Below are 27,123 nucleotides of genomic sequence, written 5' to 3' on the forward strand. Positions count from 1 at the left end.
TTTATTTATCTTAATTTCATTTATTATATAAGAATTAAATAACTTTAAAATACATAAAATTCAAATTAATTTTAATTATATTTAATTATTTTTTTGTTTTTGTTTTTTTTTTTTAATTTTGAAATCAAACATATTTCCTTAATATTTTTTCTCTCGCTTATTTTGGAAACATAGAGAATACAAACAGAGCACAGGGGCACCGAAGCAAACCCCCCTCCTCCACAGTCCACACTATATGCCAAATGCTACAGCAGTCACCTCTTTAGGGTTTATCATAAAACCCCTTGGAATTGAACGCTTCTAATAATTTCGTTTCTCTCACTGCGTCTCCTCTAGGAAGTAAGCGAGAGAGATTCCATGGCGTCTCTCGTTTCTTCGCTGTCGAACAGCTTCCGGCAAGTCCCGCAGGCAGGCATTCCGGCGATGTTGGATTGCATTTTGGCCGCAACCGCCTCATCTCCATCTTCACTTTTTGCTTTGCTCCTCGACGCTTTCCATGATCTCACCAAGGTACTATTCCTTCATGAAAAGACCCGTTTGTATGATTTGGAAATATATTGAAATCATAGTTTGGTTGGCGGGAAAATGATAGGAGAAAGAAAATAAATAAAAGATCACTAACTGATACAAAGTGTCTTGCTTACTGGATGCGGGTTTCACGTCCTTTCGGAAATCAATTGAGTTTGAAAATTTGACTTTGTTTTACTTTTCCTCACTTTCCCAGCAATTAGACGAAGGGTAATTGAATTTGATTTCACGTTGGGTTTGGTTGGTCTGTCAGGACATTGCCAAGGATGGAAAGAAATTGGATTCGGATCAGTGTAATCATGTTTCTTCTTTTGTGTGTGGAGTCTGTCATCTTCTGGAGAAATCTGGTGAGTTGTGATCCTGAGTCCGAATTACATTTCTTTTTATATTATTCTTATGTTAATGATAAAAAGGTTGACTGTGATGTCCATTAATTGAGCTTCACACCCTTTTGCATGGAAAAATTAATGGCCTTTTCTATAAGAGAAATGAAAACTGTTTCCCGATTTTGAAAACAGAAAAAAATGAAAGTAACGCAGAAAACATGGTTGATAACAATGTTAGGTTTCAAAAAACTGTTTTAGAAATATTTCTTGAACATGTTGAAATGTTATTTTCTTATTTCCAAAAATCCAAACGTTTTTAACGATTGAAAACAAACCACAAAGAGATGCGTTCTTTTCTTTTTCATTTTCAAAGATTAAAATTTTTCCAAAACGATCATTTTTATTTTTGTTTTCATTATTGAACAAGCCTTAAGGATTTGTTTGCATCTTAGAAACTGGAAGTGGAAGGAAAAAATCAGAAGGAAAATCAATTTCTCATTTTTGATTGTGATGGAAAGTATGAATCAGAAGAAACTTATTGAAGATCAGAGGGAAAGGTACCCATTTTGAAGCTCTTTATTTAAAGAAGTGATAGAAGTTGGAGAACATATGGAGGCAAAGTTCATTCTAGTTCTTCCATGATCCTGTCCTTCCCTTGTCCATCCCCTTGTAGTTTCTAAGATCCAAATGAAGGTTAATGCTCCTACTCTCCCATGTTTTCCTAAGAAACAAAAAAAAGACGAAATTGGAGTTTTATGCTCTCTATGTATTTGTTACTTGTTGCCTTTAAGTTTGTGTTTCCTATTCTCTATATGCTTCTGATTTCCATGGGGCTTGCCCCTCTCTTTTAATGCAATTGCTCACTTGTAAAAAATAGTAGGATATGTTGGGCCAAACCGTCCATGAGTTGGCTGTTGACAATCTTGTCTCTGTAGGGGTTAATTCTGATGCTTTCCAATCATTTACTTGGAAATGTTTTATTCCACTGATGAAGATTGTACATGCATGTGATCGTGAAATGCTTAACCAGGTAAAGCAGTAAAATCCATGCTCTTATTTTGTATTCTGAATTTTTTAGACTGTATTTGTATTTAATGATTGCTCAGTGGCTATTTTGTTGTGTGATTGCATGATTTTGGTTTTAGACGACAGAATCATTTGTTGATGTTGTGATAAAAACGAACTCCTGGGGGGTCCTGGAGGAAACCTTGGTGCCATTTTTGATAAGATCCGTTGGTCTTTCTATGGGTATGCTTCAAAATGAAGAATCTGCTATCTACCAATGGACTGGGAGCTCAGTTTCCCAGGTTTCTATTCAACAGCGAAATTATTCAGATATGATTGAAGAATCCATGTTCCCTCTCTCCTTGCCAATATCATGTCATATTCTTACCTCAATACTAGATGCTGCCCTGCAAAGTCACCCAGAGGCTCCAACCACAAATTTGATCTTGGCAAATGAATGTTGTTATGCAGAAAATTTTGCTGGGCATTTGCTTTGGGATATCTGTAATATTTCTGTTCAATTGCTTTCACAAAGTTGGGAACATCGATCCTGTACGATTAGCTTCTTACTACCGTTAATTTTTAAAGCATTCGTGTCCCACAAGACCTTTGAAATCTCAGCTCATGGGAAGACATATGTACTTTCCAGGTAGAAGGCCACAATTTAATTAACTGCATGAGCCTTACATATGAGCACCTTATATCACATGCACTGTGCTTAATTTTCTTATAATAACATCTGGTTGGTTTTTTCAGGGCATGTTTTCTAAAGGAAATTTGGAGTTGCTGCAAAGCATTGTTTTCTCTTGGCACTTTAGAGAGAAGAGATGCCTATACTGTACTCTCTCTGTATTTGTCTTATTTCTCTTCTACAGAAGGATGTGAAGATGTCAATGCAAGTGATAAAGCAAAAGAATTTGATATAAGAGCTGAAAGTGAATTTTGGGGTGAAATAAAAAGAGGCTTGGTACTTGAGCTTTTTTTTGTCCTTTCTTATTAGTTTGATTTGCTTCTAAACATATAAAAAATATAGCAAATATTTATTTTCTATTCTTTTGTTATCGTTTATATTTTTTGGTGGGGTTTGTTAGGTTGACAAGGAAGGCCTAGTAAGAAAGCAGTCACTACACATATTGAAGACAATACTAGATGTAAATGAAGGAAGCCAGTGCTACCCTGGTGTTCCAGAGAAGGTATCACATCAGAAAAATTCAAGCCCTCGTGGTATGACAAAGAGGGGGCGATGGGCTGACAAGGAAGCCAAATCATTGGGTGTGGGGAAAATTTGTCAGTCAGTTGATCTCTTTTTGACTAGTCAGCAGCGGTGGCTGGCATTCATACTTCTTTATGAAATGCTGGAAGAGTATGGTACTCACTTGGTTGAAGCAGCTTGGAATCACCAGGTGCATCATGATGTTTTTTGTATTCTTCATATCATCAATGGATCTCTCCTGAATACACGCACACAATCACACATCCTAGGATAAATATGCGCTTTAACATCTTCTATCACAAAGGAAATTCTCTAAACAAGAATATATCTTGAGCATTGCTATATATTTTTGGACAAATAATCTGCTGCAAGCTTTTTATTTATTTTTATTTTTTTATCATTAACAAACATATTCATTGATATAGATTTAAAAGTACAGATGAAGGGTGATGAATCCTTCCCAAACTTTCAAAATCTAAATCAAAAGAAAAGGTGGAGAAACCTTCTCCAATATACTAAGGAGACCTATACATCGATACCACATGAGACTATACAAGGAAAAGTGAGTTGACACTCCTTAGGGGTTAATGCATCTCCTACAAAAAGAAACCAAAGCATTGCTACTCTCTTCGCTATTTTAACCCTTTTGATTTACATACCAAATTCCAATCTGCAAAATTACTCTACCTATAAACAAAAACAAAGTAAACCTCAAGAAAGAATCCTTCTAGATTGGTAGTGTCAAGAAGGTTCCATAAATAGCTGGACAGCCAATGCATAACCCCATATAAACAGCCCAGTTAAACAAATCCATTAATGAAGATATTGTTTTAGTGGGTTATGTGATATGGCTATCAGCTTTGGAACTATTTTGCCAATTGCTTGGGTTATGAAATTTGAAAAAGACACATGTTTGGTGAATTGTTATTTTTTGGTTACCTTTCTCAGGAAATGGAACCAACTATTGTCTATGCAATAGAATCTTGTTGAAGAAGCATATTTGTGAGGTAAGGTGACCATAATGAGAGTTTCTTTATTTGGATAAAGATATATTTAATGGGAGGCCTATAAAAAAAATATGCTTTAAAAGAGCACCTAACAAAAAGGGCACCGCCTATGTATATAAGATGCAAGCAAAGATTGCCAAAGTGTGAGAAAAAAGAGAAAAGAAGAGAAGAGAGAAACAACGGGCTATAATTCTTAGTTCCTACCCAAATCATGAATGAATCCAAAAAAGATCTACTCTCCCAAGAACTCTTACCAAACATTGCAGAGTTTGAGGAAAACCTCAGCATATTTTTAAAATCAGTGTTACTAAGAGAGTCTTGGTATATTTTTAATGGGTTGTAGACTGATGTGATAGATGGTACTTGATTAACTCACATGTTTAGTACATCTATACTATTTATTAAGCAGAGGAGTAGTTTGTGCTCTATAATCTATTATATGAAGCACTCGTTTTGCCTTGCTCTATACTTGGAAACTTTGTTGCTGAATCTTACTGTAGAGTTGCTTAAGAAACTGCTGCCAGTCATTACAACAACTTGCTCTCTTTCTATCTCTTCCATGTCCGTTGCCGTAATGATCCCATGTGCATAGTTGCACCCATCAAATGTTTCATGAAGATTAATGATGGTTTCCCCATTGATTGAGTAATTTGAGTTTGTGGTTGTCAAGATGGGTTGGATTGTGAACATATCTGGAAACACATTACTTTTGGGAACTATGGTTTCAAATAAGTTGGAACTGAATTATTATTGTTATTATTGTTGTTGTTGTTATTGTTGTTATTATTATTTTGTGATGCTCTATGGCCTTCAACTAGTTAAGAAAGAGGCTATTTTTGGATTCCAGTTTGTGGTGGTGATGGTGATTAAGATCTTTTGGTTAAAAGTAATGGTATCTTTTTTTGATAGGTAAAGGAATGTGTATACATAAATTAGAAAAAGATGCCAAGTACACCAACTAAGAGTAATGGTATCTTGTTTCCTTTTTTACCCTTTGAAATAAGTTTATAAAGATAACTTTAGTTGTTTTCTATCAAAATTAGATTTAATGTTAGGTGAACTATTCGAGAGGAACATTTCTTTGATATTGGGTGCCATGTTCAAACTTACTTGAATTTGGTGGAGTGCTTCATGCATTCTCAGGCTGAGGTCAAACAACTCTTAAAAATTTTGAAATTTTCAAGTCTTCCATACATGTTAATTATATTTTGGGTCAGAGAGAGCGAGAGAGAGAGAGAGAGAGAGAGAAAGAGAGCGAGATAGCCAGATCGAGGGAGTCTGAGTGCGATGGAGGCGAGCGAGGGTGTCTGCGACCAAAAGAAGGCGAAGGAGAAGAGCGAGGGTCCTCTCGTCCGAAGGAAACTGACGGAGGAGAGGGAGGGCTTCTGCGACTGAAGGGGAACGAGACCACTAGAGAGAGGGAGTCTGAGTGCGATGGAGGCGAGCGAGGGGTCTGCGATTTCAGGAAAGCGAAGGAAAAGAGCGAGGGTCTTCGCGTCTGAAGGAAGCCGACGGAGGAGAAAGAGGGGTTCGACGACTGAACGGGAGCGGGGGAGAAGATCGAGGGCGCTCGAGTCGAAATGAAAGCCCAGAGGGAGCGTCCTGCTCGGGGCACCGGGATAACTCTAGGAAGAGCATCTTCAGTGTGGAATCGAAATCTTTTGAGGTCGAGGTAGAAGAAAAGAAGGGCAAAACTCAAGTTGTGGTGGTGGAGAGAAAAAAAGGGATCTCGTCGTGGGTACGGATGGGAATAGAGAGTCTAGGGTTTTTTCTTGAAGGGCTGGTCCAGTGCTGTAAGGACACGAGTGTGGGGAAATGGCGTAGAAGCTGGAAGGAAAATGGAAGGGCGTACTCCATGACGCGTGACGAAAACAGAGGCGGATGCTTCATAAGGTTAGGAGTGGTGGATCTGGAGGGCAAAAATGCCAGTATTTTCATCCCCAAAGGGAGAGGAGCAGTGGGGGGATGGACTTCAATGGTAGAGTCGCTAAGGAGTCTGGGCTTTGAGAGGAAAGGGGATGAGAGTCAGATAAAGGAGGCGCTGCTGCTGAAGCCTATCACGACGAAAACCTTTGCGGAGGTAATCAAACAGCCGATGAGGAAAGACCGAGCAGTGATCAAGGTGGCGGTTAGAGAGAAGGAGATTAACAGAAATTTGGACAAACTGAGGCAATGTTTGGTTGGGTCCTGGAACCCTAAATCAGGGAGAGGGGAAGACATGAAGACCTGGGGGACTCTCTTGGCGAGAGCTTGGGAGTTGAAGGGTAATTTGGGTATTGCAAAACTGGAGAGGGGAAAGATTCTGCTAGAATTTGAAAGAGTGGAAGAATTGAAGAGGGTCCTAAGTCTCAGAAGCATTATGGTAAGGGGGGTTTCTATCAGTCTGGAAGAATGGAGGCCCGAGACGGGATGCATGCCGGAAAAGGAAAAAAGGCGTGAGGCTTGGGTAAGAATCGTGGGCCTCCCGGTCTCCCTTTGGGACCAGACCATCCTGAGAAGGATAGGGGAGGAGTGTGGGGGGTTCCTTGCAGTTGATTCTCAAACAGAGAAGCTAGAGAGCTACAGTGGGCGCGGATCTTGGTTAAGATGAATGGGGAAGAATTACCCAATGCGGTGGAAGTATGGATTGAAGAGTTGTGCTATGTGCTAACTCTCTGGTGGGAGGTCAGGCCGGTGTTGAAGGTAGGACCGGCGGGGTTGAGAGGAGTGAAGATTGCAGCAGCAGTTGAGGTTGGGGGCGAGGCTAGTGCACGCGCGAATAAGCGCGTGATGGAGAAGGGGGGTGGCACTAGGATCGAGGCACTGCAGAAGCTGGTAGATGGGACGTTGGGGCAGTCTGGCGGGTCGGGGCAACCTGTGGATCCTGCCTGGGTGGGCCGAACCAGAGGGGCCCCGCCAAATCCCCTGGGCGCCATGACTGGGAATCTCCTGGGCCTGATCCACCGGATCTGGAGGCTGGGCCGTCACGGGCTGGGTCGGCTAGGCTGTCTCATTCTGGGTCACCTTCTTCTGGGCCGTTAAATAGCAAGGATCTGGAGCGGGCCAAGCCATCATTTGTGCCTGGGCTGGATTTAGGCCCGGCTAGGAGGCCCGCACTGGGGTTTGGACCGGTCCAAGTCTGCTGAAAGGGCCAGATGCAGGAATTTCTTCTTTTTGGTTGAAGAGCAAGGAGGATATGGAGGAACCATGTCCTGTGGAAAGTCCAAAGACTGACGGAGCCTTATTGGAAGAAGCTCAGAGGTATGGAAACTCATCTAACCTTGGTGAATTATTGGTTCCGGCTGCCTTGTCTTCTTCCCCTCTTTTTTCTGGTCGGACTCCATTGGGGGAGTATTACGACTTCTCTGGGGCTGGTTGGGAGGTAGCCCAGAGAGACTCTCAGTGCCGCATTGTCAATGGGCTAGGGTCTATGGAGCATGGGGCAGCTCCCAACTGGGAGTTGATGGAGGTCAGCAATGGCAGCAATGGAGAAGGTGGAGGGGAGCTATGTCTGATCCGTTCAGTGCCACAGGAAGACAAAGGATGGGAGGAGGTTGATTGGGAAGACAGTGAACTGGCCAGATTCAGTAAATTTCTGGGGTTTTCGACAAAAGGCTTGGAGAAGGAAATATTGGACTTTTTGGTTAAGATCAGAAAAAGGAGGGAAAAAGTCCACAGTAAAATTCTTCTGGACAAATCAAAATTTGAAAGGGAGCTAAAAAGATTAGAATGCTCCATTAACTATGAAAGGGGGAATAAGCTGAAGAGTGATATGCAAGAAAAAGGGGAGCAGATGTTGGAAGTTTAATGAAGTTAAGGCTGCTAATTTGGAATGTGCGGGGAGCTAATGATAGCTCTAAGAGGAAGGTGATTAAGGCAATGATTAGGAGTCAAAGGGTGGACCTGTTTTGTCTTCAAGAGACAAAAATTCAGTCGATGTCTGAGGGAGTGGTTAGGAGTCTTGGCTCTGGGAGGTTCTTGGACTGGGGTGCTTTGGATGCTAATGGCTCTGCGGGTGGTGTGCTGATTTGTTGGGATAAAAGAACCTTGGAAGTGAGTGAGATGGAGGTGGGTCAGTTCTCTATTTCCTGTAGGATTAGGAATGTGGAGGATGGGTTCGTCTGGCTTTTCACAGGTGTTTATGGGCCGTTCTCTAGGGAGGATAGGGAGGCATTTTGGGGAGAGTTAGGGGCAATTAGAGGCATCTGGAGTGACCCGTGGTGTATAGGGGGCGATTTTAATGTCACCCTCTCACAAAGAGATAGGAGCAGTCAGGGAAGGATAAGTGGTGTAATGAGAAGATTCGCCCAGATTGTAGATGATTTAGAGCTTATTGACCTTCCGTTGCAAGGTGGGGTGTTCTCGTGGAGTGGGGGTAGAAATAACCAAGCGTGGGCTAGATTAGATAGATATCTTGTAACCCAGGACTGGCTGGATAAATTTTGTGGGGTTGTTCAATGCAGATTGCCGAGGCCCACATCTGATCACTTTCCTATTATGCTGAAGGGTGGAGGGTTAAGACGAGGTCCATCGCCGTTTAGGTTTGAAAACATGTGGCTGAAAGTAGACGGCTTTAAGGACCTTCTCCGGGAGTGGTGGCAGGGCACTGTGGTGAGGGGGAAGGCCAGTTTTAGATTGGCCTCTAAGCTGAAGGTGATGAAGCAGAAAATCAAAGAGTGGAATAGGGAGGTGTTTGGCAGGCTAGAAGTTAACAAGAATTTGGCTCTCCAGCAGGTTGAATTCTGGGACAGGGTGGAAGGTGAAAGGTGCCTGTCAGTAAGTGAAACGGAATTGAAAAAGGAAGCTAAGGAAACCTTCAAGAAGTGGGTTCTTTTGGAAGAAACCCACTGGAGACAAGCGTCGAGGGAGTTGTGGTTGAAGGAAGGGGACAAAAACATAGGATTTTTCCATCGGATGGCCAATGCCCATCGTAGAAACAATTCCATGGACAGAATCAAAATCAATGGGGTATGGAGGGTTGAGGAGCAGGAGATAAGGGAGGGGATTGTGCAAAATTTTCAGCAACTTCTCACTGAAGTGCCAAGTTGGAAGGCGGATATTGAGGGGCTGCATCTCCCAAGACTAAACCCCTGTGAAGCTGAAGGACTGGAGGTGCCCTTCACTGTGGATGAGATTCACTCTGCCTTGATGGACATGAATGGAGACAAAGCTCCTGGGCCAGACGGGTTTACAGGGGCTTTTTGGCAAACGTGTTGGGAATTTGTGAAGGAGGAGATCTTGGAGCTGTTTATGGAGTTTTTTGTGCAAAAATCTTTTGCAAAGAGTCTCAACACCACCTTCTTGGTCCTCATTCCTAAGAAAGGGGGAGCGGAGGATCTTGGGGATTTTAGGCCAATTAGCTTGCTAGGGGGGCTGTACAAGCTCATGGCCAAGGTGTTGGCTAACAGATTGAAAAAGGTCTTAGGAAAGGTAGTCTCTTTGGATCAGAACGCGTTTGTGAGGGGGCGGCAGATTTTGGATGCATCTCTTATAGCTAATGAGGTGATCGACTTCTGGTACAAGCGCAAGGAGAAGGGGCTGATCTGCAAATTGGACATTGAAAAGGCCTACGACAACATCAATTGGGATTTCCTTATGAAGGTCTTAAAAAAGATGGGATTTGGGACTCGGTGGATGGAGTGGATGTGGTGGTGCATCTCCACTGCCAAGTTTTCTATCTTGGTTAATGGGGTTCCAGCAGGTTTTTTTTCGAGCTCCAAGGGGCTGCGTCAGGGTGACCCCCTTTCCCCCTATCTCTTTGTCTTGGGTATGGAGGTATTGAGTGCGCTCTTGAGAAGGGCTGTTGGGGGGGGGTTCGTCTCAGGGTGCAGCCTTAGGGGTAGAGGGAGGCCGGATTTGGAGGTTTCCCATTTACTCTTTGCGGATGATACAATCATATTTTGTGAAGCTAAGAAAGAGTATCTAACCGCTTTAAGCTGGATCTTGGCTTGGTTTGAGGCAGCGTCTGGGCTAAGAATAAACCTAGCTAAAAGCGAGTTAATCCCTATTGGAGAGGTTGAAGAAATTGAGGAGATGGCAGTGGAGCTTGGGTGCAAAGTGGGAGCTCTTCCCTCAGTTTATTTGGGGCTGCCCCTTGGAGCCCATCACAAGGCTATATCAATGTGGGATGGGGTAGAAGAAAGAATGAGGAGAAGATTAGCTCTTTGGAAAAGACAATACATCTCTAAGGGTGGGAGAATCACCCTTATCAAGAGCACCTTGGCAAGCATTCCTATTTATCAATTGTCCCTTTTCCGGATGCCTAAGGTAGTAGTGAAAAGGCTTGAAAAAATGCAAAGAGACTTTCTTTGGGGAGGGGGGCGAATGGAAAGGAAAGTACATCTTATTAATTGGGAGGTGGTGTGTACCCAAAAGGAGAATGGAGGGCTTGGTTTACGGAAGATTGATCTCTTTAATAGAGCCTTGTTGAGTAAATGGATTTGGAGGTTTGCCTTTGATGAGGATATGCTGTGGAAGAAAGTGATTGGGGTGAAATATGGTCAAGAGGGCCTTGGGTGGAGGACAAATGAAGCTCGGGGGCGTTTGGGGTCGGGGTTTGGAAGGAGATATTGAAGGAGGCAAATTGGTGTTGGGATAACATAAGTTTTAAGGTGGGCAAGGGGACTAAGGTAAAATTTTGGACGGATCTCTGGTGTGGTGAGGAGGTGCTGTCCAGAATTTTCCCCCAATTATTCACTTTGGCGGTGAATAAAAATGCAACAATCAACGAGGTTTGGGACTCTAGCCTTGGTCAAGGGGGCTGGAACATCAGATTTGCTAGGGACGCAAATGATTGGGAGCTGGATTTAATAGGAGCTTTGTTTAACATGTTGAGGGACGTCAAGATCTCCCAAGAAGAGGATTTGGTGGTTTGGAGAGGCGGAGGTAAAGGTATTTTTGGAGTTAGACACGCGTACAAGCTGCTGGCTGCTCCTAATACCCTTGCCTTCCCGGTTAAATGCATTTGGGTGAACATGGTCCCTACTAAAGCTGCCTTTTTTGCTTGGGAAGCTACATGGGGGAAGATCCTTACTTTGGATAGGCTCCAAAGACGAGGGTGGCAGCTTCCTAATTGCTGTTTTTTGTGCGGTTGTGAAGAGGAAAGTGTAAATCACATTCTTTTACATTGTATAGTGGCTAGGGTTCTTTGGGATGTCATTCTTGCCTTATTTGGTGTTCATTGGGTGTTCCCAGAGACGGTCTTACAGTTTTTATTTAGTTGGAGGGGCTCCTTTGTGGGGAAAAAGAGGAAAAAAATCTGGAATTCCATACCGGTGTGTATTTTTTGGACGGTTTGGAAGGAGAGAAATAGGTTAGCCTTTAGGGGGGGCTCGTTAGACATACAGAAACTCAAAAATTATTTTGTTTGTAATTTGTGGAGTTGGGCTAGATTGTACATGGGAGAGGAGTCCTCTTCGCTTTTAACCTTTTTGGAGTGGCTAGCGGCTTGTTAAGGGCCGTTTGGGGCTGCTTGTTTTTGTTGTTTTTTGGGGGTGTGGCTGCGTTTGTATACTCCCTGTATGCTTTATGGCGGTTTGCCCTTTAATACAAATTGTGCTTACTTATCAAAAAAAATATTTTGGGTCAATCTTGATGTTGAATACATGAGAGGTTTTAATATGATGGTAAACTCTATATAAAAGTTTGGCATATCTGGGATTGCTTCTCAATGCGTATTTCTACTACAGGGTGTTTGGTTAGTTCAATGGTTAATACCAAATGTTTTATGTAATATAAATATATGTTTTTGATGGGTAAATTTTTTTTTTGGTACATGGAATCTAACCTGGAAACTCCTTGTCTGCACACCAATCCCTTGCCACCTTAGCCATGGGCTAGGGGCTTTATGTCATATCAGTACTTAACTTTGATTTTCCTATAGTCACCCCTACAGTCATCCCTCTTAACTTGCATTGAAAATTAAGAAACATTGACATACATGTAGATGCTCTTTGCTGACTAAGTCTTAGTCATGAAAGAACTAATTGTTTGATAAAATCCTTGGTGTGTTTTCCCTGCAAGTGCACTGCAATATCAATAAAATGTGTCTCCCACTACATGGTGTTTTTGGCTCTTCTGTTTCTAATTGAGGGTTGATCAGTTGATTTAGATGGTGCATCTACAAATTTATTGCTGGGCATGGCATATAAAAAAAAAAGAAAAAAAAAAGAAAAAGATATTTATTGTTGGGGCCTTAAGAAATAGAAAATTTATCTCTGAAGGGGCCTTGTCCATGGAAAGGCTGCCTGGTAAAATTATTTATCTCACCTTTTTAAGTACAGAAAAATTGGGAAGTTGTGAACCTGGAAGATCCTTCCATGTCCTTGTACTGTACACTTTCTTTCATATGCTTATGCTAAGAATGTCAATTCACTATTATCATATTTTGGCTGTATTTCTATAACTTGTTTTTTTCCTTTTCCTGTAGCATTAGGTTTTCTTGAACGTGTCATAATCAATATGCCATTTGCTAATGTGTTATCCGCTAAACTTTAATTATTCCTTGCAGATTACCTTGTTGCTTCATTTTTCTTTCCCAAATAACTCTGTCAACTCATTGAATGGGGAAATTTTTCAAAATCAAATGAGTTCTTTGGAGGAAATCTTTAATTGGCTATCCATCTTGTGGGAACGGGGTCTCTGTCATGACAATCCTCAAGGTACCACTAGCTTGTTAACAAGTTGATTGATCAATTGAATTAGTCATTGCATAGTAGAGAATAGGTTTACTGTATACATTATATTATCAATCATCATACGACCAACTAGTTATTCCAAACAGGAGTCCTGTTCATTGTTTCCTCTCATTTTTCCATTTGTATCTATTGCAGTCAGGTGCTTAATCATGCAGTCATTTTTGGGAATTGAGTGGAAGAAACACACAGATTTTGCAAAGTCAGTGCCTGAAAGTTTTGTATTTGGCTCATTCATGCAAGCATTGAATGACCCTGTGCACCACAAAGATTTTGGTTTGTTCTCAATTTGATTGGTTACCTACACTATTTCCAGTCCTTAAAAATATTTAATTCTGTTGTGTTACATTATGGGAGATTGTTATTTGGATAATTTTCACATGGGGAGCATGGGTCGAGAGCTTGAAATGGGCAAAATGATGGCAAAATCATAGTCCTAGAGCATATGCTATGGCTGATGACAAAAAAAGTCATTTTCTTGTATGCTGTGGGGCCATTTGGTTAAATAAGGAACTGAATTTTATTGCAATGAAGAGCATGCACTCTAGAGGATATGGAATCCACATGCTTGTGAATAAAATCCAGGTCAACCTCTTGCATTTACCATGCTTTAAGGCAATACTTTTTCTGTACTCAACACAAGCAGCACCTACTCACATTGGACACTTTAACTTATACTAGGACTCATGAGTGTGAATGTACGTTATGGGAGCCCTAGGTTCCTCAGTTATCTTGTCAATTTTAAAATCTCCAAGGTTCTGTTGTGGAGGCAATAGAAAGAGAATTTGGTTTTAGGGTTCTTTTCTTGTACGAGCTGATCTAAGTGATCAACTCTGAGCCACACTGCCAAGATGATGATCTGACATTTGGTGGTTAACAGGGATGGTTGGGTGGCAGATTTTTTGGGAAGGGAATTGTTGGAATCCCTACTGGAGGATTTTGGATAGTGAATGCAGTGCACTCCTTTTTTAGTCTCTTATTTTTTATTTTCTTCTCACATGGAGTATAAATTGATTTGGAAAATTGCTAAGGGATCCTTTTCATAAGATCCTACTATTTGTCTTTGCTGCTGGATGAATGCCACATCTTCCCTGCTAAGTTGATTTGGAATGCAATAGCGCCTTTCAAGGTCTTTTTTTTTTTTTTGTTGATCAGAAACAAAAATATATTATATTAATGGTAATAATAATAAAGGTACCTAGCAAAAAAAAAAAAAATGATAATAATAATAAAGGTACAAGAGAAGGATGAGAGGTCCTTTCCTCAAAATACAGATTCTGATCAAAGCTCCTATCAAAAAAAGGATTCTGATCAAAGTAGAAGACACCCCTCTAAACAGAACTATATACAAAGACAACCCCTAACTATCTCAAACTTTTGATTCATAAACCGCAAGCTAGTTGAGTTGCATAACACTAAGCGGAACTCCTCTAAAAGCAATAGTACAAGAGGCCCACAAAGAGGAGTAGAAGCAGAGGAAGTCCCACAACGTCCCTTCCAATCTCCCCTTATCCTCAAAAATCCTGACGTCTCTCTTGCCACACAATCCACAATAAAGTGAGGCAAACAATTTGCCAAAGAGTTTTGCTTCTGATTGAATTCCCCAAACCTCTAAAAGCAATACTCATCATGTCTCCAATACTCCTTGGTGGAACCCAATCCAACCTTGCTAGATTGAAGAACTCGTGCCATATGTCACAAGATGCTTCAAATGACCCTCCCCATAGGCTTATATAGAAAGCAGGAAGCTTCTAGAGACCCATGGAGACATCTACACTTAGCTACAAGGTGGAAAAGCGTGGAAGCTTGTAGAGAGGGTTAGAGATGTCCACACATCTCTACACTTGGCTAGGAGACCATTGGAAAAGTGTGGGGTGTTCTAGAGTCTTCCAAAGTCATCTTGTACATAGCCTTGAACATAGACTAGTGTAGGAGCTTCTAGATTATTCTTGATTTGTAAAGAACCCTCTAAGTTCAAGAGACTTCCTAAGGTGCCTGTAAATAGGTTAAGGCCTCATTTGCCCAAGCACCACCCAAATCACTTCCTAACTAAGCAAGTGAGCTTCTTAAGCACTTGTAAAGCATCCTTAAGAGCAATAAAAACTTCTATTTTTTAAGTGTTGCATACTACGCCTTCTAAAACTTCTAAGTCGTGTGCATCGTAGCCTAGCGAGCTAAGCATTAGGAGTAAGACTGATTTAGCAAGATCAAGTGTCTTGACTTGTTTAAGTGCCGCATGAGCTTTAAGAAAGACTAAGTCCGTGACACATAGCCCAAGAGTCAATGGGCAATGTAGAAAAAGGTGCCATAGCCTTTTCAAGGTCTTTCTTTCTTTCATTCTTTTTTTTGTGTGGGAAGTTTGTTGGGAGAAAATAGGTGTTGCCTTAGCAATGAAGAAAATGAATCAACTGATCACATCCTCATCTATTGCCTTCTCCATTTGGTTAGGGATGCCCTCCTTAGTTGATGCAATTAGTTTGTAGGAGCAAGTGAGTGTCAAGTGTAGAAGCTGATTCCTCTAGGTATCTTCGGATTACTTGGCAAGAGGGGAATTGAAGAACTTTTAAAGGAGCGGAGTGATCATCCTTGAAGCAATGGATATGCTTCTTAACACTTTTGTTTCCATGGACCTGTGCTGGCTTAGGGTTTTTCTTTATTTTTTTTGTAATGCTGGACTTTGTTGATGTTATTGGGATTGGTTAGCTTGGGTGTGGGGCAATGATTTGAAAACTAGCTGGCTCGATTGGTAGGACCGGTTTAATTGCTATTCAACCATCTCTCTAATCCGATTCACCTTTTAACTTATTTCTTTTGAATTAGACTTGTGTTGAACTAGAAAAATTGGTGGCTAGACTATTGAACTGGCTAGCATGGTCGGTTATGTATGAACCAATTTTTTTTTTTTTTTTATAATGAAAAAGTGCATTGGAGCATGATTGAACCTAGGTGCCTTGGATAAAAACAAGAGCTCCTAACCATTAGGCTGAATTGCTCTCTTTGATAATATCATGCATTGTATTAATTGGATATTCTATTTAAAAACTTTAAAAATATTTTTTTTTGATAGGATAAAAACTTTAAAAACATTTTTCCTCCTTCATTTTATAAGATGATAAATATGAAAATAATATAGTTAATAGAAGGCAATAATTTGTCAAATAGTAAAATGATAGAATATATAATTGTTGAAATGTGGATGAAGTTAATTAGTAAAATTTTATTTCATTTTAATATTTTTTTAATAGTTCAATTTTATACTTGTACTATTTACTAAAGTTAGAAATATTAATATATTTATATTTTATCATTTTTATGATTTAATTTGTTAATATTAAAGATAATATTATCATTCTTTCTCTTGTATCTTTTCTTCTTTTAATTTATTTTTCTTCGTTTCTGATAAAAAAAAGAAATTAAAGATAAATGCATGAAATATCTTTAAGTCATTAGCTATTAATTTATATATTTATAACTTATTATGACTATTTTTTAATTTTAATAATATATAATTTATATATTTATGATGTCATATTGAGATGGTTTCACCTTGGTTGAACCATTAGTTCGAACAGTGAACTGTGATCTAATAACTTATCCTGTTCTATGAAGTGTGGTGTCGTTTTATTTTCTGTTGTGCTATATGTATATGTCATATGTACTTGGATCGCACCCCCTTTTATTAGGTGCTTTTAATCAGTCTCTCTTTGCTTTGTCTAGCAAAAAAGAAAAAAAGATGGATGGAACAATGGAGTGACAAGATTGGTATAAGAATGTTTGATTTGTGGGGCTGGTGAGTCCAGGGAGTATATTAAGGGTGATACTGGTCAAAAGTCTCTTATGTCTTGGACTTTTCTCAAGTTTATCATTTCAATTTTAAGTGGTTTGGAATTCATGCGGCCCTGATGGAGATGAATGGGGACAAAGCCCCTGGCCCGGATGGATTTACTCTGGCCTTTTGGCAAAGCTGTTGGGAGTTTATCAAGGAGGAGATCCTAGAAATGTTCAAGGAATTCTACGAACATGGCTCTTTTCTAAAGAGCCTTAACAATACTTTCTTGGTGTTGATTCCCAAGAAAAGTGGGGCTGAGGACCTAGGAGACTTTAGACCCATTAGTCTCCTGGGGGGGTTGTACAAGTTATTAGCTAAAGTGCTAGCTAACAGACTGAAGACAGTTGTTGGAAAGGTGGTATCTACTTCTCAGAATGCCTTTGTGAGGGGAAGACAAATTCTTGACGCCTCCTTAATTGCAAATGAAGTGATAGACTCGTGGCAGAAACGAAAAGAAGAGGGTCTAATATGTAAGCTGGATATAGAGAAAGCCTATGATAGTATCAACTGGAAGTTTCTGTTGAAGGTGTTGCAAAAAATGGGCTTTGGGCCAAAGTGGGTGGGGTGGATGTGGAGCTGCTTATCTTCAGCCAAATTTTCAGTGTTGGTTAATGGTGTGCCTGCAGGTTTCTTTCCTAGCACTAAAGGTCTTAGACAAGGAGACCCCCTGTCTCCTTATCTATTTGTAATGGGGATGGAAGTGTTAGATGTCCTTATTAGGAGAGCTGTGGAGGGGGGCTTCTTATCAGGGTGCAATATAAGGGGTGGCAGGGAACCCTCTCTGATTATCTCTCATTTGTTCTTTGCTGACGATACAATTATTTTCTGTGAGCTCAGAAAGGAGCATCTAACTCACTTAAGTTGGATTTTATTCTGGTTTGAAGCGGCGTCAGGCCTAAGGATTAATCTAGCCAAGAGTGAAATCATTCCAGTTGGAGAAGTGGTGGAGATGGAGGAGTTGGCTGTTGAGCTAGGCTGCAGGGTGGGGTCCTTACCTTCTCAGTAGTTGGGTCTTCCCTTAGGGGCTCCTAATAAAGCGCCCTATATGTGGGATGAGGTGGAAGAGAGAGTCAGGAGGAGACTAGCTCTTTGGAAACGACAATATATCTCTAAAGGGGAAGAGTTACTCTAATAAAGAGTACTTTGGCTAGCATGCCAATCTACCAAATGTCCATTTTTAGAATGCCCAAGATTGTTGCTAGAAGGCTTGAGAAAGTGTAAAGGGATTTCTTGTGGGGAGGGGGAAATGTGGAGGGGAAAATTCTTTTGGTTAATTGGGAGGTGGTTTGCACAGACAAGGACAAAGGTGGGCTAGGCCTTAGGAAGCTAGCCATGTTGAACAAAGCTTTGCTTGGTAAGTGGATATGGAGATTTGCTTGTGACAAAGATAATCTTTGGAAACAAGTGATTAAGGTGAAGTATGGGCAGGAGGAGTTTGGGTGGAGGCCAAAGAAGGCTAATGGGGCAGTGGGTGTAGGGGTTTGGAAAGAGATTTGGAAAGAATCAGATTGGTGCTGGAATAATATGACTTTCAGAGTAGGGAAGGGCAACAAGATCAGATTTTGGACAGATGTGTGGTGTACAGAGTCAGCGCTGTCCCATTGTTTCCCTCATCTCTTTGGTATGACGGTGCAAAGGAATGCAACGGTTGCGGAAATGTGGGATCAAAATTCGGGGCAAGGAAATTGGAATCTAAACTTTGTGAGGGATTTCAATGATTGGGAGATGGAGTTGGTTGGGGATTTTCTGCATATATTGAGGGGTCACAAGCCCTCTCTGGAGGAAGATGCAGTCCTGTGGAGGAAAGGAAAAAGAGGTCAGTTCAGGGTCAAGGAAGCGTATAGCTTGTTGGCGAGGTCTGCTGATACAGATTTTCCTTCTAGGAGCATTTGGGTGGCACGGGTGCCTACTAAAGCTGCTTTCTTTGCGTGGGAGGCGACTTGGGGGAAGGTGCTCACTTTGGATAGACTTCAAAAAAGAGGGCTTCAACTTCCAAATCGTTGCTTTCTATGTGGTTGTGAGGAAGAAAGTGTAAATCATATCTTTATTCATTGTACAGTGGTTAGAGCTTTATGGGATACTGTTTTTGGTTTAGTTAATGTGAAATGGGTTTTTCCAGAAAGTGTAAAGGAGGTCTTAGCTAGCTGGAGGGGCTCGTTTGTGGGAAAGAAAAGGAAAAAGATTTGGGACGCCATTCCGTTGTGTATTTTTTGGACGGTGTGGAAGGAGAGGAATAGATTAGCTTTTAGGGGAGGTGTGTTGAATGTGCAGAAGTTAAAGAATTTTTTTGTTTGTAATCTTTGGAGTTGGGCCAAATTGTATGTAGGTGAGGAGGCGTTCTCCCTTATAGATTTCCTGGAGTGGATAGCCTCCAGTTAAAGGGTGGTGATTCTTTTGTTCTTGTTGTTGTTTTTTGAGGCCTTAGCTGCCTTGTATACTCCCTGTATACCTTGTGGCGTTGTGCCTTTTAAATGAATATCCTTTACTTATCAAAAAAAAAAAAAAAATTTTAAGTGGTTTGGTGTAGTGGCACATGGTCTTGGGTTGAATCTTGCTACTGATTAAATACCTTGATTTACTCGGTGTTGGATGTTGTGGGTGTGGTTGGCATCTTGAGGTTTAGGTCCTTGTGGGGAGTCTTAAGGGTTTGGCCTTGGGAGGTTCCTCGGTCATCAGGAGAAAAAAAAAAAAATTAAGTGGTTTGGTGTAAAACCTCCTTGCGGATTTTCTTAGAACAAGTATCAAAATTCTTTTCCTCCAATTGTTTAACATTATTTCCTTAAAAGGTTTGGAAATGTGCTCCAATCATTTTGACTTAGAAGATCATGATAAAAAGGTGGCTTTATCTTAGTTATGGAGTGGGACTTGCAAGTAGTTCAATTAACCCTCATTCCCACTATTAAGCCAAGACTCTCACACCATCTTACTATTGGTGTTTGAGTAGCTTCACCTTGCTTTTGGTGTAATTGCTAAGAATAGTTAGGAGGGATGTGATGGGCATTTACATGATTTTAACTTGCATGAGTCATTTGAAAGAGGTTTAGATTCCATTTTTTTGGTTTGGTTGCTAAGAGGGGTGGGTTGGAGGATATTAAGGACCTTTGGCTTGATAACTTGATGGATGACTTGTCTAAGCTTTTGGGGAACATCATGGTAATAGGCTCTATAAGGGGAATGGTGCACAAAAATATTGGAGTCTTGGAATGCTTTCATAAAGGAAAACAAATTATAAATGCAATTCTTACCACTAATAAAGCTATGGATTCGAGATTTGAAAGCTAGAAGCTTAGGGTTGTGTGCAAAGTGGATATTGAGAAAGCTTATGACCATGTGAATTGAGACTTTTTGATTTAAGTGTTGAACAATATGGGCTTTGGGTAGAAATAGATCAATTGGTTAAATTTGCATTTGTATGGTGTGTTATGTGGTGTTAGTTAATGGATCTCTTGCTATTTTCTACCAAAACTTAAGAGGCTTGTGACAAGGGGATTTGCTATCTCCCTACTTGTTGAATTTGGTGATGGAAGTGTTGATCTATTTTCTACCTAGGGTTTGAAAATCAATTTCAAGAAAAGTGAGCTCATTCCTATGAGAGGTTTCAAGGAAATTGACCTCTTGTATTTTTGTATGCCTTGTAGAGTGGGTGATCTAGCCACCAAGTATTTAGGAATTAGGATTGTCTTGGGTACAATTTTCAAGTCTCCTTTCTTTGTTGAGGAGAGCATTGAATGTAGGCAGGCTTCTTGGAAGAAGCACTAGTTGTCTAAGGTTGGTACACTCACTTTGTCAAAGAGCAATCTCCTTAAAACTAAATTTTATTGTGTATAAGAATAATTAATGCTTGCCCTTCTTGAACAACTAAAGAATATCGTGTTGCACCACTCTAAAATTGCCTCAAAAGAAGATTACCAAGTGTTCTCCTTCCTTTTTTCCTAACTTAAATAACCAAAGAATATTGTGTTGCACTATGTTGACAAAGGATCTTAATTGTGTGGCTAAACTTTTTCTTACTCGGTGTTAATTTTAGGACCTATGTTTGGGGAAAAAGATTGACAATGCTAGAGAGGCGGATGGACTCTATTACTTTGAGGACTTAGATGTTTCAAGATGTTTATCCTAATCTACTCATGTTGGTGCCTCTTCATCTTGTGAGGATGAAATTAAATTTGAAGGTTTTATACCTAACTTTATTAAGCAATAAAAGGTTGCTGATTTTCAATGTGAAATATGTGAATTGTCCAAACATCATCGCACTCATTTTCCTAGCCAGACCTATAAGTGATCACAACCTTTTTCACTTGTATATAGTGACATTTAGGGTCCTTTACATATGACAAATGTATGAGGGGCAAAGTAGTTTCTTACTTTTTAGACGACCGTACTCGTGTATATTGGGTTTACCTTCTTAAAGAAAAATTTGAAACAACCAATGTGTTCCAAACCTTCCATAGAATGATTCAAAACCAATTTCAAGCTAAACTTCTGGTTTTTAGAACAAATAATGGAGGAGATATTTTTGCTTCTACCTTGGGTAATAGGATTGTTCATCAAACATCCTATGTTGATACCCCTCAACAAAATGGAATAGCTAAGAGGAGAAATAAACATTTGCTTGATATTGCCTGGGCTTTGTCATTTACCATGGGAGTGCCTAAATATTTGTGGGGAGAAGCCATCCAAACAGTTTGTTATCTTGTCAAGAATGCCTACTAAGGTCCTCAATTTTAAGACACCTTTGGACTTTTTAAATTTGATTTTTCCAACTTCTTGCTTATTCAATACCCTTCCACTAAGAGTTTTCGGTTGCACAAAATTTGTGAATGTCCATAAGCATGATCGGAGTAAGCTTGATCCTAGGTTACTCAAGTGTCTCATCTTTGGTATTCTCCTACTCAAAAAGGGTGTAAATGTTTTCATCCTCTAACTAAAATGGTTTTTGTTGCCATGGATGTCACTTTCTTTTTGAGTCACATCGTTATCTCACCCAAACTTATCTTCAAGAGGATATCAAGAGTGAAAGATCAATTTTGGGATGGTGATTTGTTACCAAGACTTGTTACTGATCTTGTACCTACATTGCATTCACCTTCCACCTTACCTATTGCTGAAATTAAGCACAAAAATTTTTCAACTGATGATCAATTTGGTGTGGGGGAAGAGGAAACTGAAGCCGAAAAGCCTTGTAAGTTGCAAGTGTATTCTCGAAGGGATAAGTCCAAGAAAAATTGTCAATCTTTTGACTCGAACATGGTGCCTATGGAAAACATAGGCAACACTGAATCTTGCCTTACTCCATCTGTTATTTTTTATAAATCTTGCTTTATTGATCTCATTGTTCTAGTCTCAGATCTTGATTTGCATGTTGCTCTTAGGAAAGGTGTTAGATCTTGTACACAACACCCTATAAGCAACTTGAAAGTTTAGAGAGAAAATTGTTCCTATTCTCTGATTAAGGTTAGAATTACAACATATATATAGGACTACTCTTGAATAAATGAAAAAGGAAAAGAATAAAAAGATACAACTATAAAAATAATTATTATCTTGAGCCCTTAAGGCCTGGCTCAAGTGGTAAAGGGATGAGGAGAGTTTGTGGGAGGTTCCAGGATCAAGTCCTAATGGGGACAAAAAAATTTACCTATAAAAAATAAAAATAAATTACTACCCTAAAAGTATAAAAACTAAAAACTAAATTAGGAGATAAATTTAAAAACGTTGACTCAGTTGATTCTATCATCTAATTACTCCACTAAATTAGATCATAACATCCCTTAATTTATGGCACTAAATGAAATCACCCACATATTAATAGTTTCTGATTTTTGCGCATAACTTCACTTTTTATTATAGACTAAATCTCTCTTTTAAAACTTTTACTGCTAATATTTCAATTGTGTCTATTCCTAAACTATATAGGAAGCACTTTCCACTACCCAAGTGGAGAAAGATGATTCAGGAGGAGATGCAAGCCCTAGATAAAAATGATACTTGGGAGCTAGTGAGTATTCCTTTTGGGAAGAGATCTGTTGGATGTGAATGCGTGTTAATGTGAATTATGGGGTAGATGGATCAATTGAAAGATGCAAGGCAAGACTTGTGGCAAAAGGTTTCACACAAACTTATGTAATTGATTATTAAGAGACTTTTGCCCTAGTTGCTAAGATGAATTCAATTAGGGTGTTGTTATCTTTTGCTACATATCTAGAATGATTGCTACTTCGGTTGGATGTAAAAAATGCATTTCTGCATGGTGAATTGGAGGAAGAAGTGTATATGGACCCCTCACTTGGTTTCTAAGAGATGCATCGAAATGAAAATGTTTGCAAGCTTGAAAAATTCCTCCATGGCTTCAAGCAATCACCGAGAGCTTAGTTTGAAAGATTCACACAATTTCTTTTCAAATATGGGTACTGACAAAGTTAGGGTGACCATACCATGTTTTTTAAACAATCTAAGAATGGAAAGATATCTATTCTTGTATTGTATGTAGATGATATCATCTTGACCAACAACGATATGCATGAGATGGAAAATTTGAAGTAACTTATGGCTAAAGAATTTGAGATTAAGGATCTTGGGGCATTGAGGTATTTTTTTGGGATTTGAGGCTGTAAGCTCACAAAGAGGAATATTTTTATCACAAAGGAAGTATGTGTTAAACTTTCTAAAGGAGGTTAGCATGATGGGATGCAAACCGAGTGATACTTTGATCGAGCCAAATCATAGGCTAAGGAGCTTATGTTGAAAGCAAACCAGTTGACAAAGGTCAATATCAAAGATTGGTTGGTAAGCTAATTTATTTATCTCATACTAGGACTGACATAGCTTTTGTAGTTAGTTGTATTAGCCAATTTATGCACTTTCCAAATGATGCTCATATGGAGGTAGTTTTTAAGATTTTGAGATACTTGAAGGGCACACTTAAGAGAGGTCTTATATTTTCCAAGAATGATCACCTACAAGTAGGGCCTTACATAGATGCAGACTGGGCTGGATCCCTGGACCATAGGAGGTCTACATCAGGGTATTGCACTCCAATTGGAGGTAATCTAGTGATTTGGAGAAGCAAACAGCAAGCTGTTATGACTAGGTCAAGGGTTGAAGTTGAGTTAAGAGCAATGACACAAAGAATTTGTGAGTTACTATGTCTAAGAATTCTTTTAACAGAATTGAGGATGGAAAAAACAGATCCTATGAGACTATTTGGTGATGACAAGGTAGCTATTAATGTGGCTCATAACCCAATTGGACACGATGGAACCAAATATATTGAAATTGATGGGCACTTCATCAAAGAAAAATTATAGAGTGGTTTAATTTGTATTCTATTTGTGACAACACGAGCAACTAGCAGATGTTCTTACAAAAGGCATGTCAAAACAAGTGTTTTACTCTCTAGTAAGCAAGTTGGGTATGATAGACATCTTTGTACCAACTTGATGGAGAGTGTGGAAAGTCAACATTGAGATTTTTATTTTCTTACGGGACTTACTTCCTTAATTCTACATTGATTGATTGACAACATTTAGATAGGTTCCTAGTTTACCTTTTTTTTTTTTTGTTATTCTTTGATATTCTTTTGTACAAATTTTCTCCTTGATTTCTAATTGTAATTTAGGAATATTATAGTTGTAAATCTTCCTTTCTAGGTGATTCCCATTCTATATAAATGACCTATTATATAATTTTGAGAAGATGTAAAATTATATTCATAATTTGCACAAAAATCTTGGTATTGGATCATTTGATGAATATATTTAGAGAGGGCCACATAAATGTTGTATGGAGGTTTGTGGAACACATGGATGTTTTTCATTCTCTATTATTGATTTATACAACGCTGCTCTTGAGGCCTGACTCAAGTGGTAAAGGGTTGGAGAGGGTTTGTTGGAGGTTCTAAATTCAAGTCTTAATGGGGACAAAAAAATTTACCTATAAAAAAAAAAAATTTATTTATACAATGGTCATTTTGTACACTTTTCTTCAGGTAGGATGTGTGTGTGTCTTGGGTGGGTGGGTGGGGGGGAGGAGGTGGGTGGTTGGAGGTATGTCTTAGGTCTTGATTAGGTTTCACAATTTTGTCTTCATTGATGTAAAACATCCCCTCCTTTTGCTTTTTGGTAAATTTGGTTTGAGTAAATGAGAGGGATGTTCGAAAAACGAAGGCCTCCATCTCTTAAGCTTAAAATGATATTTCAAGATTGTTATTCTTATGGGGCTGAAGCATATGGTATATTGTTGTTCTTTAGGTTGATCCTTATTTATTGTTATTAAATATACATGTTGCATGTACATGGTCTTGACATTACTTTTTCCTTGTATGAGGTATTCCTTTTTTATTGGCTAAAAAAATTTGTAGCTCCACATATGTTGTATTTGTCTATTTATGATTCTTTTTTCCCTCTATAATTTGTGTTTGTCTTTGGTCTAGGTGTAAAAGGAGTTTACTCTTCAAGGACAATTGAAGGTGCAACCCGGTTTTTACAACAATATACTAGTTACCTAAATGCGAGGTATGACATTATCCGTTTAATGAGGTTTCATTTTAACAAGTTAAGGAAATTTTTTGAATTAAAATAGAACCAATGTGATTAATAGCTTTTATGGTCTAGACAATAATGGATGGGATACCGACATTGTGGTTAGAGACTTGCATTGATGCCCTTGGAAGCATATACCCTAATTTTATTTGATTTATTTGCCATATTTGTTTTATTATGGATGATGGATCCTCTATTCTTTTTTGAGGGATTTATGGTGGGGAGATCAACCTTAGTTCTATATATTCCCTTGTCTTAACTCCCTTACATGATTGAGGGGTCTTTTAGCTTGCTAGTTTTCTAATGATCTGCTTCCAATTGTGTAGATATTGTCCACTCTTTTAGATAGGGGAAAAAGTTCTTAGCATTATACATGTATGGACTCCTCTTTACCATGCAAACATGTTTTAAAGTTGTGAGGACCCCCTTGGGCCCAAAGAGGATAATATCTACACAGTTGGGATTGGGTCGTTACAAGTTTCTGGTGTTTTTATGCATGACTCTTGAATTTTGGAGGAATCTTTTATATTGATAATTAAATATTTGTCAACCTCTCTATTGTTGTTACAAAGTGTTTTCATTTATTCTTCTTATCTTGATGAGAAATATTAAACCTTAGAGTTTAGGTGTTACTTTTTCCTTAAATCTGTCTTCCAAGCCCTATGAGATGTTGATTCACTTTTTCCTTTCATCTCACGGTAAACCTAATTGAAATTCCAAAACTTCCAAAAAAATTGGTCTTTGCTTGGTTTGTGGTTAATAGATAGGTTAATGTAAATGATTTGCTTTAGTTGAAGAGGCCTTATAAGGCAATTAGTCTTGATTGCTATGTTAAGTGCTTGCTAGAGGGGAATCTATCAAATATCCTTTCTTCACAATTTTGCTTTGGAGTTGTGGCAAAGACTATTTTCTATTATGACCTATCAATAACAAAAAAAAAAAAAAAAAAGACTATTTTCTGTTGTGGAGAACCCATATAACTCTTAGAGGTGTTGGTCATTTCTTTCGAGGCTTTGTTAAGAGTCTTAGGGGGAAGGCCTTGGTCTAGTTGGGGTGGGTGGTGGTTTTGTTTTTCCTTCCTAGCAAGCTTGTGGGGTATTTGGTTGGAAAGGCATGCTAGTATCTTTGAAGGTGGAAAGAGATTGGAGATTGATTTGTGGGACAATACCTAGTGCCTTAGTTTGGTTAAGTTGGGGGATGGTTTATTTTGCCTTCCTGGCAATCTTGTGGGTCATTTGGTCGAAAAGGAATGCTAGTATCTTTGAAAGTGGAAAGAGATTGGAGCTTGATTTATAGGCAATACTTGTTTTCTCGTATTTCTTTAGATGTCAATTGCTAAGGAGTTTTGGAAGTTCTTTTTAAAATCATTTTGTTGGATTAGAGATTTGATTTATCTTCCATTTATGAGAGTGGTTGATATTCAAGTTGAAGCATGAAGTTGGCATTTTGAAGCTTAACTTTGATAAATGATTAAGGTAAATTGGGCAATAACAAACTCAGATTGGATTATAGTTGTTCAAGCCTTCTTAATAGAGTTGGATTTAGGCTAGCTATTAATGTGAAACATTTGCTCAAGTCTCAAAATTGTAAGAATTATGGTGTCTTTAATTTCTTGGCTTAAGGGTCATTGGTATATGACCATTAGGTGCAAGGAGGATTGTTAACCTATTTAGGTGCTACTATGTCAGGTTACCCTTTGGTGGGTTGATAATACAAAAATATGCTTTTGGGGAAATATTTATGGAAATAGACGAGACCTTCCTATCTTATCAATTCTTAAGTCCACTTATCCTTTCTCTTGGAACTTTAATTTCCGTCGAAACCTTTCTGATTTTAAAATAGAAGTTCTAGAAAGACTAATGTACTCTCTTACTTGTTTGCACTTATCTCCATTCACTCTAGATGCGAGAACTTGGTCTTTATCTTCTTTAGGTTATTTACAGTAAAGTCTTTTTTCTTTTTTTAGTCTTGTCCAATCATTTTGACCCAGTTCCATTCTTCCT

The 27,123-nt window shown here is 39.2% G+C and overlaps 1 protein-coding gene across 6 annotated transcripts in view; it reads left to right on the forward strand.

Moving 5' to 3' along the window:
* Positions 1-204: 204 nt before the first annotated feature.
* LOC117929657 overlaps positions 205-27,123 on the forward strand; it is a 102,274-nt gene continuing 75,355 nt past the window's right edge. For 4 of the 6 annotated variants that reach the window (XM_034850018.1, XM_034850058.1, XM_034850051.1 and 1 more), the window contains exons 1-9: positions 205-510; positions 782-875; positions 1,790-1,884; positions 2,000-2,508; positions 2,616-2,826; positions 2,951-3,262; positions 12,568-12,718; positions 12,890-13,027; positions 25,012-25,093. In XM_034850018.1, the coding sequence (XP_034705909.1) occupies positions 358-510; positions 782-875; positions 1,790-1,884; positions 2,000-2,508; positions 2,616-2,826; positions 2,951-3,262; positions 12,568-12,718; positions 12,890-13,027; positions 25,012-25,093 (1,745 nt within the window). In that variant the 5' untranslated portion in view covers positions 205-357. Of the gene's footprint in view, positions 511-781; positions 876-1,789; positions 1,885-1,960; positions 2,509-2,615; positions 2,827-2,950; positions 3,263-12,567; positions 12,719-12,889; positions 13,028-25,011; positions 25,094-27,123 lie in introns of those variants that run through there. The other 2 variants (XM_034850041.1, XM_034850025.1) reach the window with 2 other exon arrangements.

This window comes from Vitis riparia, chromosome 2, assembly GCF_004353265.1.
Source record: "Vitis riparia cultivar Riparia Gloire de Montpellier isolate 1030 chromosome 2, EGFV_Vit.rip_1.0, whole genome shotgun sequence".
NCBI classification, from domain to species: domain Eukaryota; kingdom Viridiplantae; phylum Streptophyta; class Magnoliopsida; order Vitales; family Vitaceae; genus Vitis; species Vitis riparia.